Below are 14,329 nucleotides of genomic sequence, written 5' to 3'. Positions count from 1 at the left end.
AATAGTTTGTAACTTGTTAATGCGTAATGGCTTTTATGTATTGATTTGATAGCCGCACGAAAACCATTCAACGAATTGAATTAATCATTGGCCGGAAATTATTCTACGCCGCCGCTTTGCACGGATACACAACTAATATATATATATATATATATATATATATATATATATATATATATATATATATATATATATATATATGACTTTCTCTATTTTATATGAAACAAAAATATTACTTTCTCCGTCCCATAATTATAATCCACGGACGAAAAAAACACATATTAACGAAACATTAATTATCACTAAATTTATACAATAAAATTACTGTTGTGTATTAAATGCTTAGTTGGTTAAGTAATAATGAGGAAGTATTTTGATAAAGATACTATTTATACTTGACACGTATACTAATTTAACACGATAGCGAAGAATTACAGATCAAATATCATAACCCATTAATTGATAAGTTTAGTTATGTTTGGGATCGAGGGGTTGAAGTGAATCGTTGTTGCATAATTTCCACTTTTATGATGAACTCTTCCGGCTAGTGATCAGTATTACCTGTTTGACTGTATTCATTATCTCTGGCAACAACATGACCCCTAGAAATACGGATTGCATCCATGTAGGCGCAGTCAAGTATTCATCTCCTCGCCTACCGCTGTTTACAATTGCTTTAGCACAACCTTCTACGGAGTACCTTGGGATCCACCACAATTTTCCCTATCAATAAATAACTGTGGCTTAGATTTTGGTGTATGTTTCCAAAAAATCCATGCGACTGCAAAAGTAAAATCTAGAACTAGATTGCTACGTATATAAAAAGGTGAAAAAAATAAGACTAATTCAATAATATTTTTTTCCAAGATTTAGGCAAATAATTAAGCTTTTCCAGAAATAGCCATAAATTTGGAAGCTTACACTTGAAAAATTGACGCATGACCTTCAAAATCACCAAACAATGTGGTTATGAAAAAATAAACAAAGAAAAAAAAAAATTGCAGGTTTGACATGAAATATGCAAGTTTAACTTACGAAAAAGAATATATATATATATATATATATATATATATATATATATATATATATATATATATATATATATATATATATATATATATATATATATATATATATGGAAAAGTTAATATACCTAACAACCTTATATAAGCTTAGGTACCTAATCACATTATACTACATTGTTTTGCATTGTATTTTCATTGCAATCGTCTAAGGTTCTTAAACTTCAACTCTTAACTTGATTTACTTCCAAGATTTTCAGACATTCACCATTATATTCTTCCTATACCATTTGATTTGTAACGCAGTATATGAAGCCCACCAGGGGGTCTCCGATAAAAAGACGTCATTTGAAGGAAAATAATGATGAAAGTCCAAAGATTTTGGAAGCAATCAAGTTATGAGGTTGAATTTTAAGAACTTTGGGTGGTTACAATGCAAATATGATACAAAATTATGTAGTATGATGTGGTTAGATATCTAAGCTTATATAAGGTTGTTAGGTATATTCACTTTACCCATATATATATATATATATATATATATATATATATATATATATATATATATATATATATATATATATATATATATATATAATCAGTTTCATTTGAGACCATTCTAATTTTGTGAAACCGTGAGACCAAAATCTAAAAATAATTTTAAAATGCAAAATAAATGGAAAAATCCAAAAAAAAAAAAATTTTAAATATTATTTTCGGAACTTGAATTAACTAAAAAAAATCTCGTTTTTTTTTTTGAAAAATACATGAAATATTTTAAATAGAATATTACACTGACATATTCTAAAAAATAATTTTAAAATGCAAAATAAATGGAAAAATCTAAAAATTCTTTTTTTAAATATTATTTTCGGAACTTAAATTAACTAAAAAAAATCCTTTTTTTTTTTTTTGAAAAATACGTGAAATATTCTAAATAGAATATCACACTGTACATATTCTAAAAATAAATTTAAAATGCAAAATAAATGGAAAAATCAAAAAAATTCTTTTTTTAAATATTATTTTCGGAACTTGAATTAACTAAAAAATTTTTTAAAAAAATAAAAAAAATGCGTCTCACGGTCTCACAAAATTAGACCGTCTCACATGAACCTAACCCTATATATATATATATATATATATATATATATATATATATATATATATATATATATATATATATATATATATATATATATATATATATATATATATATATATACTTTTAATTTTGTTTGGATCGTAAAATCTTCTAAAAATAATTTTAAAATGCAAAATAAATGGAAAAATAAAAAAAAAATTTAAATATTATTTTCGGAACTTGAATTAACTAAAAAAATTTTTAAAAAATAAAAAAAATAAAAAAATACGTTTCACGGTCTCATAAAATTAGACCGTCTCACATTAACCTAACCCTATATATATATATATATATATATATATATATATATATATATATATATATATATATATATATATATATATATATATATATATATATATATATATATATATATATATATATATATTCTTTCAATTTTGTTTGGATTGTAAAATCTTCAAAGACTATTTCCATACAAAAATAGCTTAATATGTAATTTTCACCTCGAAACATAAAATAAGTACATTGCTTTCATATACTTTTGTGAGTGGTGCTATAATCTTATTACCAAAGTAGTTAAAAACCGCTTACTAGTTTAAAAGAAATTAAATATCATTCGATTTTTTCTTTCTATCTATTTCCCTAACATTTTTAGATGACCACTAGTGTAAAACAATATTTATTAAATTTTATTAAATATGCGTGTCACAATCTTAAATGTATACAAAGATAGTAGGAAAATGGTAAGAAGAAAGAGTAAGAGGATATTTAATTTCTCTTGGTTTAAAAACATTCCAAACAACCTTTAAATTATGTTTAGTTGCATTTAGCGAATACATTATGAACTATAGTGTAAATCTAAAAACAAATGATTAATCCTAGATTAAATTAAACCATTTAATGATTTTAGTTAACACATTGACTCACACATGTTCGCTTACCTTATCTAATAATTCATCCTTAGCTAATGGCGTAGCGACCATCCCAAGAGTTACCATTGTTATCCTAATGTTCGAAGCAAGTTCGATTCGTAGTGTTTCAAAGAAACTTTGTTGTGCTACCTTACTTGCCTAGAGAGCTATTTCTTTGTTAGAAGATCATTACATATGTATCAAACACAAAGCAATAAAATAGTTATCTGGATTCCTACTTACGTTGTACACACTCATTCCAGGCATATTGAACCATCCGCCGGTAGAACCTATCACAATTATTCGTCCTTTATGCTTTGTCAAATATGGAAGTGCGAAATGTGTGGCATAAATTGATCCCCAGAAGTTTACATCCTTAAAAAAAGAGCACGTATAATATTTCTAGTCCATGTGTGAAACCAACACCATAATTGAAAATTTATGGTAGTGATGATAAGTACCATGATTGAAGCGTGATCGACAATGAATCTTTTGTCTTCGAAGAGGCCAATTTTAACTATTCCGGCATTGTTTATAAGATAATTCACTGTTTGTTCATGTAATTATTAGAGTCATGGTTTGTTAGTAGGTCATTCATATGCATGCTTCTACAAATATCACGACATGTTTTGGAAAAAAAGAAGTAAATGAGAGAATGTCAACAAATGAGATCCTATTTTTTTGGTATTTGAAGTTCTTTGAGTCGTTTTTTGCCTCAAAAACTATTAATTATTCAAATATCAATTTGTTCATGTTTATTCATTAATATTCAAATTTGAATGAATTAATACTTATGAACTGCTATGTCTAGCCGTTTGTGTTCTAAGGAGAACTAATTCACACCATTATGTTTCAACCATAAAAAGCAAACAAAAAATACAATGTCGTATAGAATTGTTAGCTACTCAAGCATATATGTATTAAATTAATAAAACTTAAAAAGACAACACAATATAGATTGTAATTTTGTGGACAGGGTGTAAAAGAACCGAACCGAGCCGGGTCCGAGCAAACTTGGGCCCATCTTGTTTTAAATTTTTGAGGTTCCAATTCGAGATGAGTTCTTGAAAAATTATGTAGGCTTGGACTTGACTCATATATAGTATACTCTAATTTTCTAAAATAGTATTTATTATAAAGTTATTTATTTTAATATATAAAATAAAAAATAAAATTATATATGTAGGCTACTACATGCTCGCGAGCCTAATCCAACTTGGTAACACAAACTTGAGCTCGTTGAATAAACTCGTATAATATTAAACTCGAGTTTGACTCGATCGATCTCAGGTTGAGCCTTGAACGAGTTGATAGCAAGTAGCTTGTGAGTAGTTGGACTTTTTTGCAAACCTATTTATAGCTATTATTTACATTTTGATTATAATTATTTTAAATCATATAATTATAAAAGACTCTTTTGAGTCCACATGGAATTCTCCAAAACGATTCCTTACATTAAGTGTTTTTACCTAATTGCCCTTCGATTCATTTTGAAGCATAGGTTAATCTTGACATTCTCTTTTTCTCCCTTAAGAGCATTGGGTATGAGTGAGTGTTATAACACCAAAGAATTACCACATGGCCATGACACATCACTCTTAACACCACATCATTTACACCACATCATTTAGATAGGAAAATGGTGTTCAATGTTATAACATTTGTTAAGAAAGAAAGAGAAAGAGAAAAGAAGAAACCTGATTGGTGGAAAATGGCGTTTTGGCCAGTTCTCGTTGCAACGCCGCATGCCACAACGAGAAGAAGCGAGAAGAGAGGGGGGTGTTCCCCGTTACCACGCCCGTTAAGGCGTGTCCATGTCGGCAATAACGAGAACGAGATAGCCTATACCGTGTGCTCTAATCTCACATATATCGTGTGCCGCTTCTTAATTCGTATACAATATTCAAAAAGTGAAATCCATAATGGTAATTCTTCATCTTCCCAATATCTTGCCAAAACCCTAGCCATGGAAGCTGCCTTTCTTCCTTTGAACAGACGAATTCCATTGCTACGATTAAGATCCCCTTTCTTTGATTTACCAAGTATGATATTTAATATTTCTTCGATTTCTCCTTCTAAAATTAATGCCTACATCTATTACCCTCGAACATCCACCACCATCGCAACTTCAATCTCACATCTTCACCACCAAACAATCAACATAATCACACCTCTTTCAGCAATTGATCATCATGACATATATGTAAGGTTAAAGTTGTTTTTTTTTTTAATATTCACCTTTTTCATTATACCCAAAAAGTATTGATTGTTTTAGTGTTTGGTTTCCCTTTATTGATTCAGGTTGAAATGGCTATGCATATGGGTTATGCGTCTTCTCTTAAGACGTGGGTTTTGCATCTTCTATGTGTTATTCTACATTCAGACAATGGTATTCTTTTAGTTTTGTTCGTCACAAATTTTTAAGTATTTTTTTTTTATTTTCTTTGTTACAAGTTTAAAATATGAATTTCTCTGTTCTTGATGGTGTTCTCAACCCTAGACTTGATCAGTTTTAAAGCATCTGCTTTAAAGCTACAGGTGAGAGACGTGATGGGTTGGAGAGAACACGGATCTCACAAAATGTTTGGGCTGTTGTTGGCAAGTAATACACGACTTTTATAGTAAGGAATAAAAATATGATATCATGGGAAATTCCATAAATGTCAATGCATATCCACTTCAAATCTAATGCACTCAATGTACTCTAGGAATAGTTTAAAAATTCAAGATTATTAATTTCAATGACATATTTGTTCATTAGCATCCACAAATAAGTTTAAAAATACTATATTGTATATATTAAGAGTATTTTAGGTATTTGAGAAACAACTAAAATTAAACTTGTGTTTTTAACACTTATAATCCATATGAAATTTTGATTAGTACAAACTTGTGTTTCCATTTTTGTAATTAAAAGTTTCAAACTTTGAATTTGTAGGAAAATGAGAAACAATTGGAGTATTAGACATTGGTTTTGAATGACTTTTCCAAACAAAACATTTGAGTGGTTCAGAATGAAACTTTAGTTGGACGGATGTGATTTTGCTGGAGGGTTTTCCACACAAAAGCGTAAGTAAAAGTTCATGTTTCCCTGCAATGTTTTGATAAAAGATTGAAAGCACAATGCTGTAATTTATTGTTTTTTTCAAAGCCTAATGTCTTGATATGAGAACAAGTTTGAAACTTGAATGTTTGGATGAATATTTTAAAGTGCAAGATCGTAATGAGTGAAATACTTCAAATTGGGTAGATTTTACAAGGCGATACGAACTAAAAGCTATTATATTTTGTGGGTTTATTAGTTGGGTTGAAATCTTTTATAACTAGTGGCTTTGAAGTGAATACTTTTGCAATAACGAATGTATTAGAGTTTCTTGAATAAAAAGTATTAAGAAGTGCATGTTTGTCTCTTTAAAGGCAAGGAAAAGAATGGAAATCAAAAAATAATTTTGGGTTTTATTGTGTGTAACAGGCAGAGGATGTGATGGTTGTTATTAAAAGAGTACTCAACAAAAGATATAGATGGGCAATATGACTCAATAATGACCAACCATATTGATATTGGTAATAAAGAAGAAGCAACATCTTTTAGATAGCAATTTTCTTGGTGATTACAAATGCTTGAAGTTGATTCTCCCCTACTTTTTTGGATTTTCACATTACAAATTTACTAAACTGCTTCAAAATAGAGATTACACTTTGGGTGCCAATTTTAATTTAGAAAGTCAAGGCTACTTACTCAAATAGATAATGACAATATTATGTGAAAATATTGTTTGTGATCTTGACTCTGCTAATTTTAAATCCAATAAACAATTAGAATTGTGTCTACATTTTCCACTTTGTTTTTTTTTTTTCGACTTTGACTTTGGCTGTCAAATTTGATGGTATATCACCACTTTGAGTCTGACATAACTTAGGCCCCGTTTGATACGTATCTTTTCAGGTTCAAACAGATATTTCTGGTTGAATAGATCGGAAAGACTGTTTGATTTGCAAAAAAGAAGGGGTCTTTCCTGGTAAGATATGTCTTTTCCAAAAAACCCCAAAATCATATCTTTCTAGCTGAATGGGCTGGAAAGACAATTATACACCAAACCCGCCTCTTTCTTTCTTTATTGGATTATTAATTTTTTTAAATAACTTTTTAAAATTTTTTTTTATTGAAATATTACTTTTTTTCATCATTCAGCACAGTCAATCAGATGTACAATCAAATAACATGATTTTTTTTCTCAGTCAGAAAACTTTCCCAATCAGCACTTTACCAGATAGCACTTTTCCAAATGGAAACTATTAAACGAGACCTTAGTGTTTGACATAACTTTTTCTTGTATTTATTATTTTGTATGTGTATAATGTAATTAATCTTTTTTTTTCTAAAAATTCAAACTTCTTTTTAGAGGTTTTTTATTTTATATGAGTTATATATTATATGACTTAAATAATTAAATGTTCTAATTGTGTTAAAGTATAGAAATTGGACATGGTATACAAAGTCTATAAATAATTATTATCGAGATGATTTAATCTTTTATAAAATTACAAAAACAATTACTCATAAAGTATTTAGAGTTATGTTTGCCATACATTAGTTAAATTATCTAATCAAATACTTAGAATGAACATTTTTTTTTGTTATTTAACTTATTATTAAATGTATAGTGCTTATACATATTTCTTTGCTATTAATTGTTTAGGCAGGTTGATGCACCAAGTGAAAATGGTGTGGTAATGGTGTTTTATAATTTCATATCATAATAGTGTTTTGTTAATGTTTTTTTTGAAGTTTATTTCATAAATAACTTCGACCAACAATATAGCTTCTAGCCCAATGATATTCGGTGTTGCTCTCCCTCCTTGAGGTTAAGAGTTCAAGTCCTGTGATGGACATAGGTGGAATAGATTTGTCGTTCCAAAAAAAAGAAAAAAATGACATCTGGATCTTCATGGTGTTATGTTATTTTGAATTAATAAGATGCTAACATATAATGCTTCAAATGGTTTGTGTACTGCTTCCATGTGTGTTATTATTTATAATTTAAAAATAAAAAAAAATTAGCTAAAATTATTGCAATGATGGCTTGCAACTTAAAGCCTACATTTATTATATAACTAGGTGTGAGACCCATGTATTACATGGGTTTATTTAAAAAAAATTAAATTTCAAATTTTAACAATTTGAAAATTTTGGTTTTTTAAGAAAAATGAAACAAAAAATTTGAATTATTAAAGTTAATAAGGTATTAATGTATTGAATACCTTACATATATATTATATTATATATTAAATATGGAACTTTAATTTAATAAAATAAAAAATACATTAAAATGACAAGTGGAAAATAGAAAATTTAAAAATTCTAGAAAATGTCATGTGTATAAATGAATGAGAAGAGGACATGTGGCAGTAGATATTAATCAATAATTTATATTCAAAATAATATTTTTCGGTTTGAAAATTTATCTATATAAGAATAAATGAAATAATAAGAGTTAAATGTGAACATTTAAATTTTGTTAGAGATTTATAAGAGTTTGTAAATTTTAATATTTTATATCTTTTACTTAATTTTAGTAAACCATATTTCATTCATCATTTTAAATTTATTATTTACTATGTTGTGTTTATGTATGTTCATTGTATCATCGTCTATTTTAAATTGCCATATAAAAATGTTATTTTCATAATTGATTGTGTTTTTTCACTTTATTCAAATTTATATTATATTGCACGAAATCATAACTTTATTAAATATTTATACATAAAAAGCGTAGATGTGATATTCATAACAATGCATATACTAATTTTTACTAATCATTACATAAGTCTAAACAAAACTTATATCATATTAGTTTAACCAAATTTATAAATCTTTGATTTTTCATTATCAATATTATTTTTCTTTTTTACCCGTGATTTCAACGGATTGTAACCTAGTTTTGAATAATAACGGTAGTTCCAAACCCTACATATTTTCAACATGTTTGTATAATCGTATTGCTATAAAAAGGTGGATTTAGTTAACAAAAATCAATCATAAAACATATGAATTGGGGGACGTTGATATGAGTAGACCTATCAAACGTGTCGTGACGTGTCGTATCAGATTTGTGTCGTGTCAAGACATTAAACGGGTTGAAAGAGCTTGACACTAACCCGACCCGTTTAACTATCGTGTTGTGTCATGTCAACCGGTTTATTTTCGCGTCGGTTTCGTGTCGGGTTTCGGGTTAAGGTTTAGACCTTGTAAATATGTTGTGTCATGTCATGTTGATATATTTTAAAGGTTCGAAAGTAGGAGTTGTGGAGGCAAGAAGGAAAAAGTGAAACACTAGAGTTATGAGGGCATCCACAAGGTATTGAACTCTATAGAGTTTAATGGAGTGTCATATCATCATTCACTGTTCCATACAATTCTATTCATTTTTATCTCACAATGCATTAAACTTTACAAGTTCAATGGAGCATATTAAAAAAATATTTATTTAAAGATTTAAATATTTTCCTTTTTCTCATTGAAGAGTTCAATGGTCATTGAATTCCAAATCCATTAAATGCTAAGGTGGTGTTTCACAATGGTTGAGTTGTATCTATTGAATGACAAATAGACATGATACCTCATTCAACTCTTCCATTAAACTCCACACTGTAGATGTTTTGAGATGGAATGACAAAATTTATAGTATGTTTACAAGGAAAAATGAAAAAAGTTAAAGTTGGAGAGTAAAATGGATAGATGGTGAGGATTATTAAAATTAAGTAATTTTGAAAATTTGAATATTACTTCTAATTATTAAGTTTGGTCCACTACAAGTCTATAACCTATAATATATTTATAAAAATATGAAATTTATAATAAAGAATATATAATTAAACGGGTCATATTCGAGTTATCTTCGAGTTGAAAGTCTTGACCCTAACCCTAGCCGTTTAATTATCTTGTCATGTCGTGTCAACCCGTTTACATAAACGTGTCGAAATCTCTAACCCTAACCGCTAATTTCGTGTCAGATTTTCGTATCGTGTCATGTTTTGCTACTTCTAGACATTAGACATAGTACCGTGAGTTTGATTGAACGTTAACAAAAGGAATTGATGCTTTGATCACGAAACTCACATTTTCTAAAATGGTTGATCGTTTCATCGACAAGTCTCTTGCAATCTTGAAGCTTCGAAACATCCGCCTTGATCACAATCACCTCTAACGCTCCTAACTCCTTTGCTTTCATGGCAACCGCCGCTAGCAGATCCTCTCTTCTCGCAACCAACGCTAAACTTGCTCCATGTTTCGCATATTCATACGCCAAATGCTTCAGTATTTTACCAAATCAAGCGTATCGTCAATTTTACACATATGGTCATTTGATAGAAGAAAAAAAATTATATGTACTTGTATAGGTTACCTCGCCGATACCAGAAGAAGCTCCTGTAATAAGCACTACTTTTCCGGCGAGTTTTTCCGGTGATACAGATCTGATGCAAAACCTCAATACGCGGAACAATGAAAGTATCGGCAAGATGAAGATGAATGAGATGACCGATATAATAACAGAAACAATGTTTAAGAAATTGTGTATCAAATCCATCATTTTTCAGTGCCGCTAGTAAAGCTAAACATATATTTAATATGAAGGGGGGGGGGGGGGGGGGGGGAGGGGGAGGATTTTTCAAAGCTAAACATATGTTGGTTGTGAACAACAAACAAATTACGTACCAATCACTGCATCATGCCGGAGATGTGGTTGTATCATTTAATAGCTCGAAAAACAGTTTTATGTATAAAGATAACATATTTTTATTAATATTTCATTTTTTTTTAAATATATATGATTTTTCTTTATTAGGAAAATATAATATCTCGCCACTTAAGAAATGTATAAGAGTCTATTTTGATAGCCTACTAAATTATAATCCGCGTTAAACGCAGGGAAACGCATAAAAATGTGCAAATCGTTGAATGACATCATTGCAGACAACTTTTTATGTTAAAAAGTATTAGATGCATTAATGGGTTAAAATAAATTAATAAATTCTTCAATACATATATTAAACAAAATTAATAGCATAAAACAAAATAAAAGATGAGTTAACTATTAAAAAAATTAACGCTACCTTTGATATCTTTTCAATCAGTCACTGATTACCACGGCGAATAATATCTTTAACATGACGGTCAAACAATAAAAAAGAAGCAGACCTAATTTCATATTGAACACGAATTACAACCCTCCCCATAAAAATTATAAAATGACACTTTAATGGACAATGAATAAAATTGGAAACATTCAAATATAAATTAATGGCACAAGAACTTTACAAATATAAAATCATGAACTTACTCGTTGTAAACATCAGAAACTCCACCACAACCATCACAAGTAAATGGTTCAGCATTAGTCTTATCATCATTCTTACTTACTTTTTTTGAACAACCAAGATAATAAAAAGAATACCAACCTTAATCAAAACTAATGACAGTAGCAATGATGGAAAAACTAATTTCCTATTACATAATTTTTTTTTAAAAATATATAAAAAAAAACTCATATATATATATATATATATATATATATATATATATATATATATATATATATATATATATATATATAGGTTCAGGTTAATTTGAGACCATTTTAATTTTGTGAGACCGTGAGACCAAATCTAAAAATAATTTTAAAATGCAAAAATAAATGGAAAAATCCAAAAATTCTTTTTTTTTTTAATTATTTTCGGAATTTGAATTAACTAAATAAAAATAAAAAAAATACCGTTTTTTTTTGAAAAATACATAAAATATTCTAATAGAATATTACACTAACATATTCTAAAAAATAATTTTAAAATGCAAAATAAATGGAAAAATCTAAAAATTCTTTTTTTTTTAAATATTATTTTCAGGAACTTGAATTAACTAAAAATAAAAAATAAAAAAATATAAAAAAATCCATTTTTTTAAAAATACGTAAAATATTCTAATAGAATATTACACTGTACATATTCTAAAAAATAATTTTAAAATGCAAAATAAATGGAAAAATCCAAAAATTCTTTTTTTAAATATTATTTTCGGAACTTGAATTAACTAAAAAAAAATTAAAAAATGTGTCTCACGGTCTCACAAAATTAGGCTGTCTCACATTAACCTAACCCTATATATATATATATATATATATATATATATATATATATATATATATATATATATATATATATACACACACATATATTCATTGTGTTATGTGCCATACATTTATAAATTTAATGGAAAAATATTAATACGGTTAAGTATACCTCATTGTAATCTGAGATATCATCAATATTCTTGATTAGAAAACGGAGGTAGTAATCCTCTGTCTTGGCCACAACGATCTCGATGTTCAGCTGTGTAGTACTAATGGAAGAGTCAACATTCAAATCCGTATCAACAATACTACATATAAGAAGAAAAAAATGAAGAGGTTAAACAATATAAATAATTAATGATTAAGAATAAGGAAAAACAAACAGTAAGCTATTAATTAATAATAAAAGATATACGCTTTTTTGAATTCTGAAATGTGGGATGTGTCATCAATAATATGTAATCTTGATCCAAACAAACAGTTACCCACTTGAGGCTGACCTAGAAATAACAATTAAAGTTGTAAATTAATTTATCTTATAACATAAAATATTAATATAATGACATGGACATTTATAATAAAAAAATATTCTTACCACCCAAGTTTTGAGCTTTGCCTTACATAAGATGATGGTAACACCTGCATTATCATTTTAATGTAAACACGCCATTTTACAGCAAATATGTATAATAAGGCAATATCAAAACTACATTGTTTTTTTACCTTTTGACAAAAAAAAACATATGCTGATTGAGAAACACGACATAAACATATATTAAAAAAATATATGAATCATTCCAAAAAAGTAGTTTTTATTACAAGGGTAAATAAGTCATTTTGAAGAAATAATATATGTAGACACTAAACCTTTCTGGAAGGTACTCCACTTTTACATTTCTTTATTTCTATTTTCATCCGATCCAAACACATAATCAAATCCAAACACAAAAATAATTAAACTGAATTGTACATCATCAAACAAAAACACATAATCCAATCCAAACACACATACACACACACACTGAAACATAAACAGACACACAAAGCAAGGGTAAATATGTCAATTTACAACAAGTATGTATAATACGACAATATGAAAATTACATTTGCCTTTTTTATATTTCGAAAAAAAATGCATACGCTGCTTGAGAAACATAGACACACACAAATATTAAAGAATATAAGAATCATTCCAATTAAAAGTAGTTTTTACAGCAAACCTAAATAAGTCATTTTGAAGAAGTAATCTAATCCAATTAACACATAACTAATTAAACTGAATTTTACTTCATCCAAACCAAACATACACATACACAAACAGAATAGAAAATCCATTTATCAAAAACCCACTAATAAGCCATTGATACATATACCAAACACATAAACTATAATTAGATGTGCGAGAGGACTTTTGTGATTCACGAGGGGGAAAGGAAGAATGCGAGGCGACTGCTGCCTCGAGGTCTCACCTGAATCGCCACAACACCTGGTGGTTCTTGATACAAGATGAAGAAGATGATGATGAATCTAGATTCATGTAGAATTGGGGATAAAGGCCTGGTTTACTTAGCAGGTAATTACACCATATTAAAAATTCTTTCAATTTTAGCATTTGGTTGAGCCCATAAATGAAGTTCATTGTCAGCTCCAGTAACAACCCTAGATTCTGAAGAAGATGTTGATTTAATTTTGAAGCCCTTTCAGCAATCAAAGTGTAACGCCCGGGTTTTCAGGGCTAAGCATTTTTGTCAATATAATAGTCTAGGTCAACTATTGTAACTCTTTTTGAAGTAATAAATATGAAATATTTGAGTATTATGTGAATTATGTGTGTTTATGTGTTTATTATTTAATTATAAATGTATAATTAATAAAGAATAAAAATGAGCGTCAAAATTAAAGTGTGAGATAATCCCGATATCTCTACATAAAGTTGTAGAATATGTCTCAAGGTTTCCGTACATATAAAGAATACCGAAATCTGAGCTATAACGAAGAAGTTATGGCCCGCCGAAGTTTTACGACAAAACCGGCACGATACCGGGAGACGTAAATAGTGAATTTACGATAGAAGACTTTTTAGCCTTAGCAATCTAAACAAAAGTCGTATAATATGTTAAACTAAGAACATCGATAAAAAGAACGCCCAAATCTGACTTCGTA

The 14,329-nt window shown here is 28.2% G+C and overlaps 1 protein-coding gene across 2 annotated transcripts; it reads right to left on the bottom strand.

Annotated features, from left to right (window-relative positions):
* Nucleotides 1-332: 332 nt before the first annotated feature.
* Nucleotides 333-10,662, bottom strand: LOC145048747 (11-beta-hydroxysteroid dehydrogenase A-like). 2 transcript variants are annotated; one of them, XM_078997338.1, is made up of 6 exons: nt 10,445-10,662; nt 10,159-10,351; nt 3,500-3,585; nt 3,282-3,413; nt 3,069-3,197; nt 333-723 (listed from the first exon to the last, which is right to left on the bottom strand). In XM_078997338.1, the coding sequence occupies exons 1-6, from the start codon at nt 10,628-10,630 to the stop codon at nt 526-528; spliced, it is 924 nt and encodes a 307-aa protein (XP_078853464.1). In that variant the 5' UTR covers nt 10,631-10,662; the 3' UTR covers nt 333-525. The 2 variants fall into 2 exon arrangements, with proteins under 2 accessions (XP_078853464.1, XP_078853473.1); XM_078997347.1 differs by lacking the exon at nt 3,069-3,197.
* Nucleotides 10,663-14,329: the final 3,667 nt, after the last annotated feature.

This window comes from Lactuca saligna, chromosome 1 (assembly GCF_052625555.1).
Source record: "Lactuca saligna cultivar CGN05327 chromosome 1, ASM5262555v1, whole genome shotgun sequence".
Taxonomy (NCBI): Eukaryota; Viridiplantae; Streptophyta; class Magnoliopsida; order Asterales; family Asteraceae; genus Lactuca; species Lactuca saligna.
Note: the sequence above shows the minus strand (reverse complement) of the source record. Positions and strands in the feature narration are given on the sequence as shown.

Bases quoted from the DNA above. Each gene is read 5' to 3' on its own strand.
- LOC145048747 (XM_078997338.1), bottom strand. From the start codon at position 10,630: ATGATGGATTTGATACACAATTTCTTAAACATTGTTTCTGTTATTATA. The intron at 3,586-10,158 runs GTGAGTTTCGTG...ATGAACAAACAG, and splicing joins GATCAACCATTTTAGAAAAT to TGAATTATCTTATAAACAAT. The intron at 3,198-3,281 runs GTAAGTAGGAAT...ATAGCTCTCTAG, and splicing joins CTGGAATGAGTGTGTACAAC to GCAAGTAAGGTAGCACAACA.